The sequence below is a fragment of the Carassius gibelio genome, chromosome A4, assembly GCF_023724105.1.
Source record: "Carassius gibelio isolate Cgi1373 ecotype wild population from Czech Republic chromosome A4, carGib1.2-hapl.c, whole genome shotgun sequence".
NCBI lineage: Eukaryota > Metazoa > Chordata > Actinopteri > Cypriniformes > Cyprinidae > Carassius > Carassius gibelio.
Window position 1 is genome coordinate 22,047,820 of NC_068374.1, and position 22,184 is coordinate 22,070,003.

The window sequence follows — 22,184 nt, forward strand, 5'->3', positions numbered from 1 at the left end:
ATTTTGATGTTCCATTAAACAATTGCGCCACTGACCAGAAAAAACCTAGTCTAAAGTCAGTGGCGCGTTGCGCGTTGTTCATTCTGCTATTTTAAGGGCGCATGCTTGACCATAATGTATAGCGTGCACAACGCGCATACACTTTGTTCATGTAATCTACACAGATGCAACAGTTATTTTTGCAAATTATAAATTGTTACACTTAAAAAAAAATATTAACACATGAGATGACGGAAATCATTGTGGTGTGCCACGAAGATGTGAAAAAATAGGCATAAATCTAGCTTACAAATTATTCAGGCTAATTGTAGTAATTAAGGATCAGACCTGTTTGAGGTCATATACGTATAAGGACATCTGACAAATTGGTTTGTCCGTCAAGAACCAGGAAAAAAAAAATCGATGAAACAATTGTGGCTATTTCCTCCCACGCCTGTTTAACCGACGCTATTTTGGGTGGGTTTCTCCCATCCCCATACAACACAACTTCTCTGTCTTTCACTGCTCTTACAAGAACATCAGTCTCCTCGGCTGTGAACCGCTCCTGGCGTGCGCCTGGTAAATACGCCATAATAATAGCAATCCATAATGGAACTTGCGCACCTGCTTTTAAAGGGAATGTTGGATGACGCTCTGATTGGTTTATTTCACGTTACGCCCAAACCACACCTATGAATAATGAAGCTACTTCAGACCAACCCATTTTAGATGTGCGCCGGGCGCAAGAGCCATTTATCCCGCCGGGAAAATAGCAACAGCGCCGAGACCCGCCCACAAAGTTACTTGCGCTTCGCGCTTTGACACTTGCGTTTCAGATCGTTAAAATAGGGCCCTAAGTGCAATAAGTGCATAATAAAAGTGTCTCAACGTCAAACACACAAATCTGCATAGAAAAGTGGATGTAATATTTGTATTGTAGTGTATTATTGAAGCTAAGACTCCGGTGGGTGTTCATTTCACTGCTAACAGACTTTAATTTGTGAAACGCCAAACACTACATTATCAGTGTGTCTGTTTGGACTTGCAGTTTCAGTGATACGGTGGGCGACATGAAGAAGCAGTCTGATCCTGGAGAGCACATTTACATTCATCTGATAAGAACATCTGGTGGGAAGCCTTTTCCCTGCTGTATATGAGAACTCTTGAGTGACCGTGAGCAGTAAACCAGTCAACTGTAATCCGCTTCCTGTTGCTGGAGTCAAGAGAGCAAGCTGTCAAAAAACTGCATGTCCTCTGCATGTGACATACAACTGATTTCAAACTTCCTTTATACTTTTTAAAGGCATAATTATCTAAAATAAATCTAAATAAATAAATAAAAATATTATTTATATTATATATAAAAAACAAAAACAAAATATTCTAATAATATTTTGAAGTCCTTTCGAAATCCTTCGGAAAAGCCTTACTATGAAGTTTGGTATATGTTTTGTAAATTTGCATAGCAGCCATGATCCATTTTATGTTGGTCTTGACATTTTCCAGTCTGCTTGGCCTAAAAATGTGTATTTCAATGAATGTGTTGTCAGCCACCACTGTTAGTGACCAAAAGCTCTTATAGAGAGACAGGAAGCAGACAATCCTAACAACTTCTACTGTTTATATATATATTTATATATTATATATATATTATATATATAGTTTTTTGAAAAACTGGTCGCATTCCACTTAAAATCCTGTCTCCCTGCTACATTAGACCCATTCCAATTTGCCTATCGCAACAATAGGTCAGCTGAGGATGCCATCTCAACGGCACTTCACTCTGGCCTCACCCACCTGGACAGTCAGAACACACATATGAGAATGCTGTTCATAGACTTCAGTTCTGCATTTAATACGGTAATCCCCTCCAAGCTGATCTCCAAGCTCAGCCATCTTGGAATCAGCACACCCATCTGCAACTGGATTCTAGATTTTCTGACTAACAGACCTCAGTCTGTTAAGTTAGATAACCTCTCCTCCTCCATGATCACCCTGAACACTGGAGTGCCACAAGGCTGCGTACTGAGCCCTCTCCTGTACTCCCTATTCACCCATGACTGTGTTCCTGTTTATGGCTCCAACACCATAATCAAATTTGCAGATGACACCACGGTGGTAGGTCTGATCAAGGATGACGACGAGTCAGCCTACAGGGATGAGGTGCAGCACCTGGCTGTGTGGTGTGCCACCAACAACCTGGAACTAAACACCCAGAAGACAAAGGAGATCATTGTGGACTTCAGGCGGACTAGGAATAATGCACACACACCCATCTACATCAACGGAGCTGTAGTGGAGCGTGTGTCAAGTTTCAAGTTCCTTGGCATCAACATCTCAGATGACCTAACCTGGTCCCTAAACACCTCCACCCTGGTCAAAAAGGCTCAGCAGCGCCTTTACTTCTTACAGAGCCTTAAAAAAGTTCACCTCAGTCCCAGGATCCTTGCTGAATTCTACCGCTGTACCATTGAGAGCATACTCACAAACTGCATCTCAGTGTGGTACAGCAATTGCTCCGCATCTGACCGCAAAGCACTCCAGCAGGTGGTGAAAACTGCTCAACGGATCACCGGCACCCAGTTACCATCCATCGAGAACATTTATCAGAAGCGCTGTCTGGGCAGGGCAAGAAACATCATCAAGGATGCCTCTCACCCTAACCATGGGCTTTTCACCCTCCTTCCATCTGGCAGGCGTTACAGAAGCCTACGCTCTCGAACTAGTAGGCTCAGGAAGAGCTTCTTTCCTGAGGCTGTGACACTTCTGAATGCCGCACCACCTATCTAACCTGCACCTGCTCTTTTACTGCACTAGACACAGTACTTTACATACATGTATTGCACTACTCATATTTTGCACAGACTGCACATGGTTAAATCCATTACACTATAAACTGTCTAAGTGGTTACTGTACAAGCACAGTAGACTATTTCTACAAAAAATCATTGCACTACTGTTATTTTGCATATAATAGATTGTTCAACAATACTTTGCACACTCATTCAACTGTATTTATTACCACTGTTCTCACGTTCCTGCTATTCATAATGTATATATAATCCTTCATTGCTCTGTTCATAATGTACATACAATATCTACATTGCATTCATATTTATATTCTGTATATACTCTGCTCAATACTGTATATAGCAACTCCACTGTACATTCTGTATATCATAGCTTTACTTACTCTGCACTTTTATGTATATAAAACACTACATTCTTGCACTTCTGGTTAGATGCTAAATGCATTTCATTAGCTCTGTACTTGTACTCTGCATAATGACAATAAAGTTGAATCTAATCTAATATATATATATATATTATTATTATTATTATTATTATTATTATTATTATTATTATAACGCACATACAGATATTGGGCAAAATAGTCAATTTTAATTCTGAGGACTTTTTGTTAAGTGCCCCATTATGCCATTTTGAATATTGCCTTGTATGCTGTGTTTAATGTAGCTGTTTCTGAATGTAAACAATCTGTAAAGTTGTAAAGCCAAAAGTGCATAATAAGTAAAGTTATTGTCTCCCAAAAGAAAGAATCGACTCTGAACCACCTGAACGAGTCGTCAGTAATTCAAATCCCGCTTTCGACAGCTACACATCACGGAGTAGCACATTTGCATAATGTCCACCTATGTTCTACATTGGCTGGCCGCAAACAACTCGGCCTTTCCTCAAACACTATAGCTTGTTCATGTGGTTAACATCATGTCGAGCAGAAGCTCTGTCTCCTACACCATGGAAGTAAACTCATTTTATTTTCATGTCCAAAAGAAGAGGCTGCAAAGAATCAGTTAAAGTTCTTTTTTTGTGTTCCTGTCATATTACTGACGACTGCTTGTCTAATCTCAGGGATTCAAAACACGTTTGTTCTCTAAAGATGGCTCAGTATCCAGTTTATTTAGACCAACTGGCTCCATTGAATCACAACCTGTCAGTATGATAAATAATGTATCTTTCTATTTTCTATTGAGTGTTCTGCAGAATCGCCGCACATTACTTTTAAGAGTCCGCACTCACTGAGAGATAGGTTGATTCACACGACCATGAGCCCTTCACTAAAATCTACGTGGTTGCCGGCTCCTCCTGTGGTTTTTATAGATGTGGACATTGTACCCATTGCTCTAACTCAAATGATACGAAGCAATTTTTCCATCCTCAGTCAGGTAAAAATACAAGATTAACTATTTTATTAATTGTAATACCTCCCATGTGATTTATATGTTGAAATGTCCATGTGGTTTAGTGTATGTAGGTCAGACTAAACTCCCCCTTAAATTACGCATTGCAGAACATAAAGCAGAAATTCGGAACCGTAATATGGACCATGCAATTGCGAGACATTATGTACAAGCTAATCACGGCTCTAATGCGTCCTTAAAATTTGGGGGGATTGAATTAATTCATGTACCAGAACCATCTAAGCTTGTGGCCAATGATTTGAACTTCAATGCTATATAATCTGTATGTTGCCATTCATTGTTTGACTCTGAAGAAGACGCATGAGCGTCGAAACGTTAGTCGGTTTTTATTAATAAATTATAAAAAATGCTGTGTGCTCCTGTTCTGTTTCCTTGGTCCGAGCTAGACCTTGGGTTTCCTCTCTTTCCTTCATCAGATATTGTAACCACATTCGGTTTTGATTTCTGATTTTGCAAAGCCAAATTACTATCAAAAAGGGAGACAAAAGATTGATCGCTTTCGATATGTAAATCCCCCAGAGCTAAAACACAAGTTTTCCGCAAGAGCCTTCATCACGACAGTCAAAGGAGATCATAAATAATTCATTATTCATCCAACTGAATGGGTTCCCTCAAAAGTAATACAAGAAGAAATATGTTGACAATTCTCTTGCATATGAAAGTCATTTTGAGACAATGAAACTAAATTGTTTGGTGAGGTGCAGTGTTTACCTATTCTCCCCATCAATCACACAGAGACAGACAGAGATATTCAGAGTTCCCATGAGAGAGACAGAAAAGAGTAAGAATGAGTCTGCTGGGAGAAAAAGAGGAAGATGGGAAAATGGGTCTTCTCTGTTTCCACAATATTGGGAAATTGAATTAAGTATCTGGCTATTTCAAAACGAATTATTAGCCCACAACATCCGCGGGGAATCTCAAAGACTGCCATTCTCCAAGTCAGGAGCCCGCTGAGAGCAGACAAACAAGACTATGAAGCACCCAATCATGGGAAGGAGCTTCCCCTGGATCCAAATCACACAGAGGATGAAGATGAACTGTAACACACTGAATTTTTTTTTCTTCAGGGCAGGAGCACACTTGTCCTCTGCTATTCATAGGTCAAGCTTTGCACATTTCCAGCCGGAATGAATATTTCCTACATTCCATAATATGATCCATCAGAAAGTGGTTTTAAAAGCGATGAGCAGTGTGTGTAAATGAGAAGGGAGTGCTTCATCACTCCGGTCAGCTCTATGAGCCCTAGACTTCATTTATGACTCCCTCTATTCTTTTATAAGAGACATTCATCCACCTGCTCATCCACCAGTGAAGACGCCCTCGTCCTTACAGAGAGAGAGAGAGAGAGAGAGGGAGAGAGAGATGGTTAATGGTGGTCCGGGCGAGACTAAAGTCTGACTGCTGCTTCTGAACTGTTCAACATTTAGGACTGTTTGCTGCTTCAGTTTTATAAAGACACGAGGAGGAGCTGAGAAGCCACACAGAGCAAAAGACACACAGAGAGAATGAAATGAGCTTCAGTGAACAGAGAAAGATAGACAGCAGATGAGAGCGGAGAGCTGGATCACAGGCAGATGTAAGGTTGTTTCTCCTATGAAAACTATAATGTAATGCAAGGGAAAAAAGAGAAAAGAAAACATAAATAAATTAATAAAACTATGATTCACCTGATTAATACAAGAATCTTAAATAATAATACAAATAGTAATAATGGAAAATTCTATCAGTTAATACAACAACAAAAAAGTAAATACATAACAAAACAACATAGTAAAATTGTATAGTTTTATTTTAAAATTATTAATCGATACAATAATAAATTAAATTAAAATAAATTACTGAATTAACATGTTAAAATTTAATTATGTAATAATGTTATGTTTCTTTCTGCTTTCTACACACTGGTCAGAAATTATTGTTTTTATTGTTTTATTTGTGAAATTGTATTGTGTTCTGTATTATTTTCATAAAAGATCAAATATACTGTTCATAAAAGATAAACATAAACCTTTAAAAAATATATTTTTAAAAGATATAAAAATATAACTTAGATTAAGACAGAATTTATTGGAATGTTTCCTTGCTGTTGCATTAAAAAGTAAATTGATTTTGCTAATAATACCACAGGCTTATTACAGTATATATATATATAATAACACTCTACTGTACAGTTTTAACCAGTTCAAGATAAATGGACACACACATGCATTAGACACATCAGTCTACTATTCTGACATGTATTGGTGCTATGATATAAAGATTGTATGCACAGATGTTACATCTGTAAATGAAGCATTAAATGTGTTGCTCTGCAGAAAACATGACCTGATTGCTCTTCCAGCAACACTGAACCACAACAACAAAAATAACCCAGAAAACAGCTCTGATCACTGTCTGATCATTGACAGCATCTCGGGCATACAGAAGTGAAATGAGTTTTGAAAGGTGATTTATCTGTGTCACAGCTCTGAAACTGTGTGAACTCACATGTTAAAAAAGGAGCGATTTGTACCTTTAACTCATTTACATTTATTCATTTACAGACTGACTCTCGCTGGATTCAAAACTGCAGCCTGTTTATTCACTGCCCAGATCCTTTAACCACATTACATGATGTAGTTTCATGTAGCAGCCATATGGTGTCCACAAAATGATTAATACTCTCTAATAATACATAAAGAGATCTGCTGTTCACTCCAGAGGAGGTCTGATTGCTAGACGGACACAGGAAGAGATTCAGAGATCTTAAAAGCACTTCAGCTGGAGCAGACGACCATGTGACTATAAACAAACAGCAAAATAAAAGCCTCACGCTGTTCACCTACTGACACCAACACGTCTACATAATGTCAGACATATATATGTGCTTTAATGCAGTGGATGTGTTTCTGTTCACTGGTTTAACACAGAGAATGATTCTGAAACTCCTGATTGTGAATGTTTCAGATATGAAATTCATTTCTGACATGAACATGTTCAATCACTTGTCTGATTGTTTCACCTCAAGCGTGATGGCAGCACGCGACGAGACAAACAAGCTGTTGTAGCTCTAAAGATAAGAAACACGTGTAAACTAACACGGATGCATAATCTCCCAAACGCTCGTAGCAAAAACATACGAGACACTCAGAACAACCTTATAGGTAGCTTAAGAACTGTTACATGGTGAGATTTAATTGCAACACATTTAACTTTCTTGAAAAAAATTAAAATAAAATCAATCAATATATATATGAAATCATCTGTGACCACAAAGAGAAAAGATGAAAGAAACTTACATTGAGGCCTCTCTGGAATAGCGGCTGTCCCATGACGTTAGCCAACATCCGGATCAGAGCGGCTCCCTGCAGACGCACCAGAAAAACACACATTCAATAAAAGCTGCTCAGTTACACCTGCTTTACACCAAAATCTATTAGCAAAATATACATAGTATGAAATTATAGTATAAACCACTTGCAATGGAAGTCAATGGACCATGACATTCATGATATTCTAGGCTTTAAAACCAAAAATGCGAACCTTGTATTTTATTAAATATGTGTAATTTGAACTGGACAGTTGTCAAAATCATACTTCCAGTGTTGGGACTGAACTTCTGGTTATGAGCCACTGAATTTATTCAGTGTTATTTTAGTATTACATATATACTATTAAAGTACTTATTAATATATTTTTAATTTGCTTCTTTGTTCTGTGTTATATTTTTGTTTAGATTTATACATTTTTATTTATTCATTTTATTTAACAGTTTTAGTTTTGGCTAGCAATAGCAACACTGGATGTAATTTATAAATAATTAAATTAAATTAAAAGAAATGAAATTGACAATAAAGCTAAATGAAACAATATTTAACAAAAGTTCTGTTATTTATTATGGCCCTGCTTTTTTTCTTTCTTTTTTTTTTTTTTAGGTTTGTCTAAACAAGGACTCCATGAAACTCATCCTGCTGTTTTCTGCAGTTTCATAAATTTGTAGCTTTTTTAACTTTAAGTGACTTTGACATGCTCATTTGACAGCATCTAATTCCCATCTCTCCGCATCCCATCCTCCACAGTCTGTGTGATGAGTGTCTCTTCCTGTTAGCACTGAGCATTATGGGATGTGTTGTGGGATATCAAAGTCCTTAGAGTCTGAGGAAGAAGTGATGAGGGACAGCTGGGTGTCGGGATCACTGCAGTGTGACTGACAGAGTTCATGACACCACAGATCCTGCAGGGAACAGAGGGAGGGGCTTGAGGTACAGCGAAAGCCAATCAGAATCCGGCTTTTTGCTGATTGACAGCTGGAAAGAGAGTTGAAGCAGAAACTCAAATCTTCAGTGAATGGAAGATTTTATCTGCGTTTGAACCCTGATAGAGGACAACATTTTTTATTAACTTCTCTTTGTGCTTTTAATGGCTTTGAGATGTTCAGGATGAGAGGATATATTTGGGCGCAGGAGTTATTTAAAGTGTGTTCCAGTGAGAAAGAGGTAATTAGATGCCGTCTGGTCTGAGATGAAATGTTTATTGTGCCACTAAAGTCCTCAGAGGACACAAAGTCTTACAATCTGTCAGTGTTACAGTTTCAGTCCTCAACAAAGCTTTTAATTAAACTGTTTTTCTTGTGTATGTGAAGAGGCTTATAACAACACAACTCCATTTACAATTCAAAGATAAACAGAGAAGTCTTTAGCTGGGAGAAACAGAGTTGTTTACTGGACTTAATAAAAGATAAAGTTTAGAGGTGAAGTGAAGTGAAGTCCTGACATGAATAAATGAATGATTTACACAAACAATAATGCTCTTTTACAAAGTCATTGTTTCTCTTCTGCTGGCTGCTTGTATTCAATAGAAGTGAAATATGGAATATCATTGAAATTGATTTATGTTCAATATTGAGTATAAACCAGTTCATTCAGCTCAGCTCAAGAGCAAAGGTTTATACACATCTCCTGTAGGAGCTGATGAGCTTCTTTCACCTTCTTATACGCGATCCAGTCGAACACTCTGTCGATGTCTGTGGCTTCAAACACTTCCTGAGAGATCGGATGAGAACTGGCCAAACCGTCCAGTAACATCACCTCATGAAGAACATCAGTCAGAAACCTCTGCTTCTCCTGTGGATGACAGACAGAGAGAGACTTTGTTTTACAATGTCAAACACATGAACGTGTCACATAAAAGCCTCGGTTTTATTTTCAGAAGTAAAAATCACTTTGTGCTGCTCTATAAATGAAATTAGAAAGTGGTTATGGGAAAATTCAGCTCATATTTCTCACATCTAAAACCTTTATATCTGCAGCATCTTCCCCCAATCCACTGATGTGATGAACATTCACTGCCAACACACAAGAGCCAACAAGACTCAAAATATTATAAACACATGATCTATGCAACACCACAAACTCTTAAGCATTTCAGCAAATTGTGCTTCTCCAGTAATACTGTTTTCCTGTTGCTCATTTGAAAGTGGTGGTTTGCCAGTTACCGTATATGATATAAATGGATTAATTATATATGAAAGCATTACAATGCAGGTTCATATCCAGAACATCTTCGTAATGGACTCTTTGGCAAAATCTCTGCACTGACTGACCAAATTCGAAATTACACTAAATTAACTTTTTTTTTTTTTTTTTTTTTTTCTCATCCATGTATTTAATAAATGTGTGTGAATCAGAGAAAGCCAGAAAACTCTCAGCTGCTATAAACATGTCTGGGTTTGATACTTTGAATGTTTTATTGCACCTTTATTCTCCATCATAATGAATAATTCTTGCCCATTAAAGCTTTTGGCAGCTTGATTAAGAATCCCGTTGGACATTAATCCAACAGAGCAGGATATTTTAATCAAGGGATATGAGCTCAAACAAACAACATACGGAAATGAATCAAGAAACAAATGTTCATCAGAATCATAGTTTTATGTCAGTATAAGAAGACATTTTCTACTAACAAACTTAATCCTGGTTATTTCCAGGGTTGGAAATGAATGGGGGCTTGGGGGGAAAATGACACCAAATTGAACAAAAAAAACAAAACACATATACTGTATATATTTAATGAGAAAAATGTATCTTTCAAATGTCTCTGGAAATGCATTTCTGGGGACAAATATTTCCCCATAATGGAAATTTTAATTTCTGATCTTGATCGCTTCAACAACATTCCTATCTTATTTTCTGACGTTCTGCTAAATGGAGATTAATGAAGTGACATTAGGGAAAAAAAACTCACATAAAAGTGAAAAGTCATTCAAATCAATACATAGAATACTTGTAGGTATCTAAATTTCAAACTAAGATTGATCTGTGACTTTTTATGATATTTGTAGATCAAAGAGTTTACTGGACGGCTCTGCCATTAATTTCCTTTTGATCACCTAATGAAGTGTAACATTTCCTTCAATACATTTACATCCAAGGTACAATTACTTTTAGATAATTGTGAAACATACATAAAACTGAAACATGGTTTACCAAATGTACTGCAGCAATAATTTCTCCCTCATATTTAACTTCAGAGAGAAGGTCTTGGAGAAAGTACAGACTCCTTGAAATCAGTGTCCTAATTTTCAAGCTATTTATATCATCACTTAAGTTGTCTTCTAGAAGATAACACTGTGTGACAGCTGACTTATTAGCATCTGATGGGCAGTTACTTTATTATCCAGACTAATATGAGCCTCAAAGGTTGATGTGCATACATTTATGTAATCAATAGCAAATGAGGCCTTCAAATAAATGTACAACATTATGGTGAATGTGAATATAAAGAAACCGACAGAACCAGAAAGAAAGAGAAGAGCTGTTGACATAGAGCTGATTTGATGCAAGTCACGTAATGTGCACTATAAAATGAGTGCAATGAGAAGAGCTTCCATCTGGCCCATATGTGCTCTCAACAAGGTGTTTATGGCCAATGATACGTCATTTAGATCCTGCTTATTAACGTCTCAACCTCATCACCTGCTGTAAATGCACCTGAAGTTTCACACTGATCAACCACTTTAAGGTCAGAGACATCAGTGATGCCTGGCAGTGCCTTATGGGTAACCAAACCTCCCCGAAAGCATCTCTAGCATGATGGATGTGAGAAAGTGTAGGAAAAACAACAGTCCAGTAGATATGAGCAGATGAAGGGACATATTTTAATGACCTATTACAGGTACGTGTCAACATTTCTCTGTACATTTGTGAGTTTTCAGTTCTGGTTTAGACTGAACCATGCAATTGTATCCATATTTTGGTAGGGAAATGCTTGCAGTCATCCTATCAGTGTACTGAAGTGCGTCCATCAAAACCCAATTGCTCCCTGAAATTACGTTCCCTAAATGGTCTCTCTGCTTGGCTGATGCCCCATAACCAAGGTGGCTTGGATCAGAGAGGCATAGAATACTGGGACAGACAGATGGGAAGGACATTATGCGAATGTTAAGGTGTAAACTGAAAGTACAAACATGGGTGCTACTGTATATAACAAGGGACTAATCATGAGCAGAAGATCCAAAAAGATTGAATCAGCACGACTGCTAATACATAGCAAAGTGTGATAAACATTGGAAGCCCTCAGTGTCATAAACATTGGAAAATTGCGTTACGTTTTGTTGTGGTGATGACATGTGTACTCATTTACTTTTACAATTGAAGCTCCAAGTGTGTCACAGTAACTGCATTACAGGCCACTAAAGTTGGACCGGAATAGCATTATGCTAATTGCTAACATCATTACACTCAAACAAAAGCAGCTCTACCCTTACGAAAAATAAGTTTATTCAAGTGTTCTATTGGTACACTTCTTTTAAACAAAGCAAAAAAAAAATTAAAAAAAAATACTAAAGTATCCTTTTAGTCTACTTTTATGTACTTTTCAGAAATGTACTTAAAATGACATTTTAGTATACTCGACTAATACTTAAAAAGTAAAGTCTAGATATATTTGAGCTGTACTTGTGCTCCAGGAATCCATGTTTTCATTGTTATCTGGTAGGAGGCGCCATTACACATCTACTGTACAGAATTACCAAAACAAAAGTGAAAAAGAAACAACAGATGGTTCCATATGTAGCCTAACACCATCATCATAGAACAGCATAAAAACAGTGTAATGTTATGGAATAAATGTCAAGATTCAAGGTGTTGATCGACTCCATCTACGTTTTGATTATCATTCTGAATCCAATTCATAGTCTTTCTTTCTTTCTTATTTTTTTTTTTAAAGAAACTTTCAGTATTTTATAAAAAAGAATACATGAAGCTAGAATAAAATGTTTTTGTTTACAAGCAAATATCCTGCTCTTTCTTTTGATTTTTTGTATTTTCAGATATTCATATAACAAAATACATACAAATTAATACCTAAATAGGGACATAGTAGGACTCTTAAAGTATTATGTAAAGTTCACTTAAAGAAAACTTGAGTACACTTGCAGTCTAAAACTACTAAACTAGTAGTTCACTGAGACTATACTTCTAAGTGTAGTATTAAAATGCTACAAGTATTTCATTAGTAAACTATCAGAATACTATAAGTTCACTTTTAGTATACTTCCAGTACAAACTAAAAACATAGATGTAAACTATTTGTGTTTACTACCATTATACTTAGAAGTGTGGTGCTCACAAACACTCCTGGATTTGTTTGCCATCCTGTAATACAGGAATATTATGAGATGTTGGTTTGGACGCACCTGGTCTGATAAAATTACCTCATAATTCTTGGTCATTAAACAGCTATTCAGAAAATCACTGAACCTATCGACTCCTGTGAGACGGCTGAACATTGTGGACTGAAGCTATGCCTAGTCTTTCACCAAACATGAACCCATCTGGATGTAGAAAATGAATGTGGATGATTCAATAAACCATGTGACTTTTTTCATTGCTCTTTATTTATATGTTGTACTCTGGCCATGAATTCAAGTGTTTTTTCAATGGCAGCTTTAGCACAAATTCCAGCTCTGTGAGGCTCTGCAGTAATTTACTGTAGTTCAGACTATCACAGAGGTGTGGTAATACTAATGTAGTTTGTCTTTTCCCACTAAATAAGTTTTGCACATTTTGTGACTAGCACAGGTAAAAGTATTCAAACATGTCAGAATGCAGTATGATCAAATGCTCATCAGTTTATCCGTGGCACTATATCACAAATCTCCTTTGATAATTGATCTGAAGATTACAAGACTAAAGTTTCATTACAACAAAACAAAAGATGAAGGCATAAGCACCGGTTGCTCTGACAATGAAGCAGGACTGAAATAGAGGCATGTGATAACACAGCTCAGCATATGATTCTTTAAGCTCATGAAGTCAAACTCATGATTGTGCTCATAATAACCATTAAAACAGTTGGAACAATTTGTTCTTTACAAGCTCATAATGAACCAGTCCATGCATGCCTCCATTTGGCACGCTAATTCACTACTGCCAGTAAGATCAAACGCACACTTTCAATTACATGAGATTGTAAAACATTGTCATTTCAGCTAATTTTGGGTTCAAAACTTTGAGAACACTCTACATATAAAATAAAAATACATTGATATTTGATTATTTTAAACACAGAAAACATAACCTAATTTAAATCAATGTCAGGGTGTTGTCGACATTTAGCAGCCAGAACTTAACAAAGTATAAGTAACTAAAAATGAACCGTGAAAGGGTTGTTGTTTTCTGCTTAGATTAATTTTGGCAAAAAAAAAAAAAATGCTTGAAAAGCATTAAATAATCGCTCTTATTTTAAGAGATTCACATCTAAATAGCGTGAAAACCATATACCTTTCACTATATAGCAAATCACTATATGTACATTAAGATATAAGTAAGATATAAGAGTGCTGAATCTTTTTATTTTCTCATTCCATCCAAGTTATAGTTGATGCATTTAAGAAAATTAAAAAAAGACCATTACAGTGACTGCTTCTGATCTATAGAAGATAATAACAACAACCAAAACTCACCATGTTCCACTTTGGGAAAAGGAAATCAGCCCCAATGTACTCGAAGTAATGCGCAAATCCCTCCTTCAGCCAAACGTCCTCCCACCAAACAGGTGTGACTAGATCCCCAAACCACTAGAAGAGAAGAAATGAACAATCAATCATCAACAGAAAAAAACAGCGACCATTACAAAAGATTGATTTCATGTTCACTGGTGAAAAATTACAACAAACTTTTGTTGTTTTGCACAAAAAGCGGGGTGGGGGGAGAGGGGTTTACTTGGTAAACTGAAACCAAATTTAATTTGGACAAAGCTTCAGGAAATAAATCCATGCTCCTATTCATCCAATATCTCCAAAAGCACATATTACATCTATTGGCAAACACATTTTTTTTTTAGAAAAGTCCAATACTGCATAAAACGACCTTGTGCTCTTTAAAAGTAAAAGTACACATAATCACTTCTAATAAACATTTGCACTCTGGTTTAACAACAACGGAAAAGAAAATCGCAAAAGATTTCACAGAACACTGAGAACCCGGCAGAGCTTCTGAACTATGATTAATAGTGGCCTAAACCATCAATAACCTACAGTTACGCAATTAAAACACATTTTTCAGTTTCACAGCATACATACCTGGGCACGTCGCCAAGGACACATAAATGAACAGAACAGAGAAAAATAAGGATTATGAAACATCCCATCTGGAATGTAGAAAGACTCCAAATGGCCCTTGGCATTGTGTGCAGATGACAGTGTGCGAAACAGGAGTACTGACTGAAAATGATGCAACAATGCAGTTCTAAATGGGCTGAATATTTTCCAGACTCTGAGGATGTCAAGCAGATGTGCTACTGAACGATAGATCTCATTGTTGCAGCACACAAACCTTGAGTCTCTTTCATCTGAACATGACATCATAACAACAGCTCTCAAAGCACCTGACGGGACGATCATCAGACACATGGACTGATAGTGTAGAGAGAGACAGCTGGTATTCTGCTCTCAGAGGAACCTTCTGCTAGACACACGTCAAGTGGCTTCCCATAGGTTTAGTGACTTTTTCTGCCCTCTTTTGATTTGTCAGATGTTCTAACTAATGACAGTGAACCAGGATAGTGAGTCAAATCACATCACTTATTGTGTTTAAAAAGACAAGCTGCAGAGCAAATGGATTAGTGCAGTGAAATCTTGAAAGATGACAGACAGACAGACAGAGATGGATAGAAAGCTAAACAGAGGGATTCTGCAGCCCTGCTTCATTAACAGACTCACTGGAGGAAGTCGTGCAGGGAAGAGTTCATCTTGTACCTCTATACTGCAGCATATGCAGGACACTTGAAAAAAGAAAAATCTCCAAAATTTAAATATTAATATTAATATTAAAATAAAAAATACAAATACTCTTAGCTATATAAGTCGCTAAAGCAGCTGAGAATCATACTGTCATGACACCATCAACCAAACTCACAATTTTGTACAGTAATAGTATTACAATAAATGCCTGAATGTGTGAGTGTAAATGTCCTTCACTGACATTTAATACAGTTTCAGACAAGGTCTGTCTGGTTTGTGACTGCAAGGCAAAGGTCACTGCCTTCTCAACCGGAAAACCACAGTACAGTACAAGCTCAAATGTTATACGGCTCATAGACTCAATCCGCATCTCCCACACAAGCACCATGGTCTAAAATCCCTTACAAAAAAGAACTGTCTATATTTCAAGTTTGTTATTGCTATTAAATATTTTGTGTTCTCAGTTTCCCTGAAAATCTTTCTTTAGAAGGTAGCTTCCTACTGTATGTAGACAGTAGACAGCAAGGCAGCTCACTAGGTTTTGGGACAGAGCACACTATGTTTGAGCTAATAAAACCAATGTGACTGTTTATCCCAATTTGAATCTCAGTAAAGCTGAACTGAATGAACTAGAATTGAATATTGTTCCAAATTACATTGTGATAATTTGAAACCCTCTGTTTTGATTGACAAAGTTTATTAATTTGTAAGTATTCAGAGTGGGAGTCTGAAATCCTTCATTCCATGTGTTAGCAGACGTTGTCTTTTATAAATAAGGAAAGAATTAAACACCAGCCAACAGATGTGACTCATTTAGTCAAGGCTCAGTTCCACATATTTAATGTGCAACTCAAATTTAATGTCTAACTATGCTTTTAAAGCAATGATTTTGAGATGTATGTGACGTATAACAACTGAAGCCTCAATCTCCCATTGTATTCATACCCAGAGGGCAGAATGTCACCTCTCCAATCAGTGGAAAATAAGAAAACTCAACATTAGCTGCATCTGCCTCTAACAGGCTCATGTTATTGGCTGAATAACTGCATATGAAGGGCTGTGGCAGCAGCATTTAATCTGAGAGGTTGAAATGAGTTGAGAAATAAGCCTGATTGAGTGACTGTGACATATAAACCTCATCGCTGGTGGGGGCAAGTCTGCTCACAATCCACTGCTACAGTATTTGACATTAAAATGAGCCAGTATATATATAGAGAGAGAGAGTAGGTCATGAGACCCAGAAAGCCAAAGGATAAACTTATACAATAGCAAACAGAGTCTGTCGTCCACTAATCAATTCTCTGCAGGCAGTCGGCGCAAGTGACGAGATCCAAATGTGATTTATCAGATGCCGGCACTTTGCCACCAGCTCGAGTTAATAGAGCACAGACAGACCTTTTGATATATGACAGAATAAGCGCTGGATGAGGACTGATTTAATGCATTCACAATGAATGTATCAATCAATATGTCAGGAAAGACTAGGCCCCACCCACTCTGACACTCTCTATACTGGAAAACAGTTAGCAGTGTGCTATTTAAATCTATATGACAATAATTCTCATGAGACATAAGCAGAGAAAAAAGAAAAATATGAAAAGAAAAATGATGTCTTAATTAAAAACATAAAGATGAGCAGAAGCTCCAGAGAACTGTGATACAAAAGGGTGAAAGAGCCTGCAGTGGAAATCTCTGTCTTTTACTCTCTGTCTCTGTTTGTCTTTTTCTCATTTATACTGTAAATAAGCACACCTACTGTACTCTCACACGCATACAAGCTAATTTGGCCTGACTACATGATTTCAGTGTTTAATCTGACATCTTAAGTCAGCATTAACTCACTCTCTTGGGAGTTTGTAACTATTTTAAGTTCAGCGGATTGGTGGCTGATTCATCCGAATTTGTATGATCTCATGACAGCTAGGTTTAGGGGTGGACCTTCATTCTAACTTCTTTTTTTACTATCGGATGTTTCCATATGAATCATGTTATACAAATCTAAAACAGTCTACGCTGTAAACTGTATACTGTTTTTATTAAAAAGTATACAATACAGTACAAAAGGTAATAGAAATAAACAAAGTACAGTACATTTTAGTCAAAAGACTATAATAGTATTATAGTTCTAATTACATAATAGTACTACAAACTTATTAGTGTTTGAATATAATAATTACAAACTAACTGCCAATATCATTTTTGAAGCACAAACACTAGATTTCAACGTTACAGTGCTCTGTACAAATACATAAATTGGCGGGGACATTAATGCACTGCAGGACAGTGTTGGTGTGATGATGTGCATACTGTGTAGAATCAAGTAGATGGAGGAGTGCAGAGACGCAGGAGATCCAGAAACATAATACACTTAATTTTTTTCAACACAAGGGAACACACATGTATCACATGAAGATGACATTTAAAGATCTGACAGAGACAGACTGAACCGACTAGAACTTAAGTACACAGTGAAATTATGATAATTAACTAGACTTTCAACAAATCATGATAATTTAACATGAGGGAAAACTGGATCATGGAGCACGTGAGGGAAGGAAAATACAAAACTTGGAATAACAGGGATGGCATTACTCCCCACTCCTGGAAAGCGTGTCCACGGTGGGTTGGCATGCCGTACCATGGATCAGGCAGTTTGTGGTGCCATGACGAATCAGGCAGATTAAGGAGCCATGACGGAACAGGCAGTTTGTGGTGCCATGGCAGAGCAGGAAGATTAGGAAGCAATGGTGGAGCAGGCAGACTAGGAGGCCATGGCGGTGCAAACAGTTCAGTAGGCCTTGGTGGAGCAGACAGTTCAGGAGGCCATGAAGGAGCCAACAGTTCAGGAGGCCATGTTGGAGCAGGCAGCTTTGGGAACCATGGCTGAGCATATAGTACAGGAGGCCATGGCAGAGCAGACAGTTCAGGAGGCCAAGGTCGAATAGACAGTTAAGGAGAACATGGCGTAACCGACAGTTCAGGAGGCCATGCGGAGCAGACAGTTCAGGAGGCCATGGCAGAGCCTTTGAACTCTGCCCGACCTCTACGACCGGTGAAAAACGGTCTAAACTCGGGGACTGGAACCATCACTGGGCTAAACTCTGGGACTTGAACCATCTCTGGGCTAAACTCGGGAACAGGGACCCTCTCTGGGATAAACTTGAGAACTGGAGCCCTCTCTGGGCTAGACTCAGGGACTGGAGCCCTCTCTGGGCTGAACTCGGGGACAGGGACCCTCTCTGGGCTAAACTTGAGGACTGGAGCCCTTTCTGGTCTAGACTCAGGGACTGGAGCCCACTCTGGGCTGAACTCGGGAACAGGGACCCTCTCTGGGCTAAACTTGAGAACTGGAGCCCTCTCTGGGCTAGACTCAGGGACTGGAGCCCTCTCTGGGCTAAACTCAGGGACAGGGACCCTCTCTGGGCTAAACTTGAGAACTGGAGCCCTCTCTGGTCTAGACTCAGGGACTGGAGCCCTCTCTGGGCTGAACTCGGGGACAGGGACCCTCTCTGGGCTAAACTTGAGGACTGGAGCTATCTCTGGGCTAGACTCAGGGACTGGAGCCCTGTCTTTGCTAAACTCGGGGACAGGGACCCTCTCTGGGCTAAACTTGAGGACTGGAGCCCTCTCTGGGCTAAACTCGGGGACAGGGACCCTCTTTGGGCTAGACATGGGGGCCAACACTGGAGTGAGCTCTGGGGCTGTTGCCGACACTGGAGTGGATCTAGAGGCTAGAGCCAACAGCCTTTTCCTCCTCAGATTCCGCAGTTGGTTAGGGGTAAAAGGCGTGGTCTGCAGGCTTGAGACTGGATGAACCAGCGGGCTTGACAAAGGCATGACTGGCAGTCTTGTCTGCTGAGTGGCTGGTGGGCCTGTCTGCTGAGTGGTCCGCCGGCCTGTCTGCTGAGCAGCTGGCAGGCTTGACTATGGAACGGTCATAGGTCTTGACTGAAGAATGGCTGTCGAGCTTGACTTTAGAATGCCGCTGCTGGTGAGCTTGACTGAGGAACGTTCGATGGACTAGACTGATTAACTTTATTTTCTTCAACACAAGGAACACACACAGGGAAATGAGGAAAATTAACTAGGCACATCTGGAACAAATAATCATAATTTAACATAAAAAGATAAAAGTGGTTCATGGAGCATGTAAGGGGAGGAAAACACACAAAAAAATGGAAACACAGGGCTGACAATCGGAAATATTTCAGGTTTCTGCTTGTAAACAGCATCAGTAGTCAATATTATTATACCAGCCTTCACTACTGCTTCTTTTCAATTATTTTTGATCATAAACAGGGGTTTATATGCTGAAAACAGTCTGATCTGGGATGCCCACATTAATTCCAGCTCTAAAAATATCAAATATTCCAACTATTGCTGTTTCTCAAATAATATCATGATTTCATGCTCCCTGTGAGAGTGTTTTACTGTATAAGGTTCAGAGTGAGTTCAGATGGAGCTACATTATCTGTGCAGAAATGAGAGATGAGGGGATTATTTTCCTTTATTTCCTTCTCCCTAAAAATAAGTCAAAAAGTGAAAAGAAATGAAAAGAAAAGAGGAAAGAACTACAGACATGCTGTTTCGCCCTGCTCATTGAGCTTTTTATCAAAGCAACAGCACCTAGAACACAATGCAGAGCTGCAATTCAGCAGAACAATACTGGAGAGCGCAGAACATCTCCAACACACTCATAAATAATCCGCCATTACAAAAGACACTAAAATCCAAGGTTCTCAGCAACATAAGAGCTGCAAACAAAAGCTGGTGGAAAATGAGCACATCCAATGAATAATTTCAACATTTCCTTTACAATTCATGATGATGATGCTTTTGTGGGCATAAAGTCCCTTATGGAACATCCTTTTATTGCCAAAAGAAAGGAAAAAAAGGCTGCTTGTTTGATCTGTGTCTAATAGTCTGCAATAATGCAAAGATAGAATAAAACAGGTTACTTAACACAAGGTCGCTGTGATTTTGCCATGTAAGACATGTTCCTGGATCAACATCTTTTGATGGTCCTGAAACAACATTAATGTCCAAAAATATAGACTTAACCCAATCCCTACCCCTAAACCTAACTCTACCCATAATTTATTCCTAAAATCAAACGGAAATGATAGCTGATTAACAAGAGCATAGAAGCACAAGCACCTAACCATGATTGTAAGCCTAAGACAGATATTGCCTGAAAAGTTATATCTCAATTCTGATTGGTTGATTGGAATGTTGTTCTAGGATGTTGATCCAGGAACATGTTGTACTTGGTGAAATCACACTCGCCTTAACACAACAAAGTTGTGCGAAACACTCTATAGAGAGAAAAAACTGAGTGACAAAGAAAGAGGGATGAAGGAAAGACTTCTTAACTTTCACAATCCCAATAGACATGATGTGTGAAGCTCTTTTTATAAGAGCTGTGCATCAAATTCTCCAGCTGTCCAATTACATCTGCTGCTGTTCTGCTCTTTAACTCAACAACTGACCATCCTCACATTCTCTTTTGCTCTCTGACTCCTGGAGATTCTCTCTTTCTGCCTTTCACTGAATTCTATACTGGCTTCTTTAGATGATGAAGACAGATCTGATCGGCAATACATTTTATATAATTAGGATTCTACAGCTGCTTTATGATTCTCAGAGGACACTAAACAGCATTGACAGGACATGCTGAGTCAAAATAGGAGTGCTCGTAATGCGTATACAGGTTAAAAAAGAAATACACCAGGTTTTAAAAGAGAGATCTTCTGAATCATGGTCTGAGTCACTGCTGGAACAGATATGGATAAGATGTCTTTTTTTCAGGCCTGATTGAAGTTGTGCATCTTAAATGGAGGTACAGTAATTCAGTGGTCATGAAACGAACAACACAAGATGTCAGAAAAATGATTTACTGATATAATTGGACTAAATTAATCTGATTTGATTTTATTATTAACACATCTGATATTTACCCTGCTTCTATATGAATAAATCTGAAGTTCTGTCATCTTCAAAACAGCAACAATGAGTTTTACTGGGTCTGTAAACAATATGAAACAGCTCACATACTCATGTTACTCGAGTAAATGTGTTTTACCTGATGGCAGATCTCGTGCACCACCACCATAGTGAGCTCCATCTGATAGGAGAAGGAAGAAACGTCAGGATCCAACAAGATCTTCTGCTCCACAAACACACTCAGGCCCCAGTTCTCCATGGCTGCATACGGATGCTTTGGCACTGCCAGGAGATCTGCACACAGTGAGGAAGATCCACGCTCATTGATGGGAAACCAGGATTGTGATACAATGCAAAAAGAAGTAAGTGTAAACAAATACAATGCACAGCAGCTGGATCAAACCAAACATTTTCCAAGAAACCACTGCTTATGAATCATCTTGCTCATCTGTAAATGATGTTTTGAAACAGACACATGTTCTCCTGTACTACATAACTGTGCATCATAGAACAAAAGATCTAATCCTAGATATAAATGTGGATTAGCCCTTAATCAAACATATTTATCATCTAATCGTTAAAATTAAACATCATTGAATTTTAACTCAAAACCAGACACAGTAATGCAACAAGACACGCAACTCCATTATCATATTTCCCTTCAAACATATTTAAACTGTCTCCTTTAGTCAAGTCAGTGTATCAGTGGCACAGCAGACAGCGAATCAGACGTTTTAAACGCCTCCACCTCCATGAGCCCGTCTCAGGAACCATTCATATGCCAATGAGAACAGAAGCAGTTAAACCTCTGGTGCTGT

At 38.3% G+C, this 22,184-nt stretch overlaps 1 protein-coding gene across 1 annotated transcript in view; it reads right to left on the reverse strand.

The window, feature by feature from the left end:
• LOC127972926 (thyrotropin-releasing hormone-degrading ectoenzyme-like) overlaps positions 1–22,184 on the reverse strand; it is a 113,437-nt gene that overhangs the window by 38,630 nt on the left and 52,623 nt on the right. Inside the window, exons 4-7 of the mRNA XM_052576933.1 lie at positions 21,506–21,660; positions 14,146–14,259; positions 9,167–9,304; positions 7,481–7,546 (exon numbers count right to left, since the gene is read on the reverse strand). Of these exons, the coding sequence (XP_052432893.1) occupies positions 7,481–7,546; positions 9,167–9,304; positions 14,146–14,259; positions 21,506–21,660 (473 nt within the window). The remainder of the gene's footprint in view (positions 1–7,480; positions 7,547–9,166; positions 9,305–14,145; positions 14,260–21,505; positions 21,661–22,184) is intronic.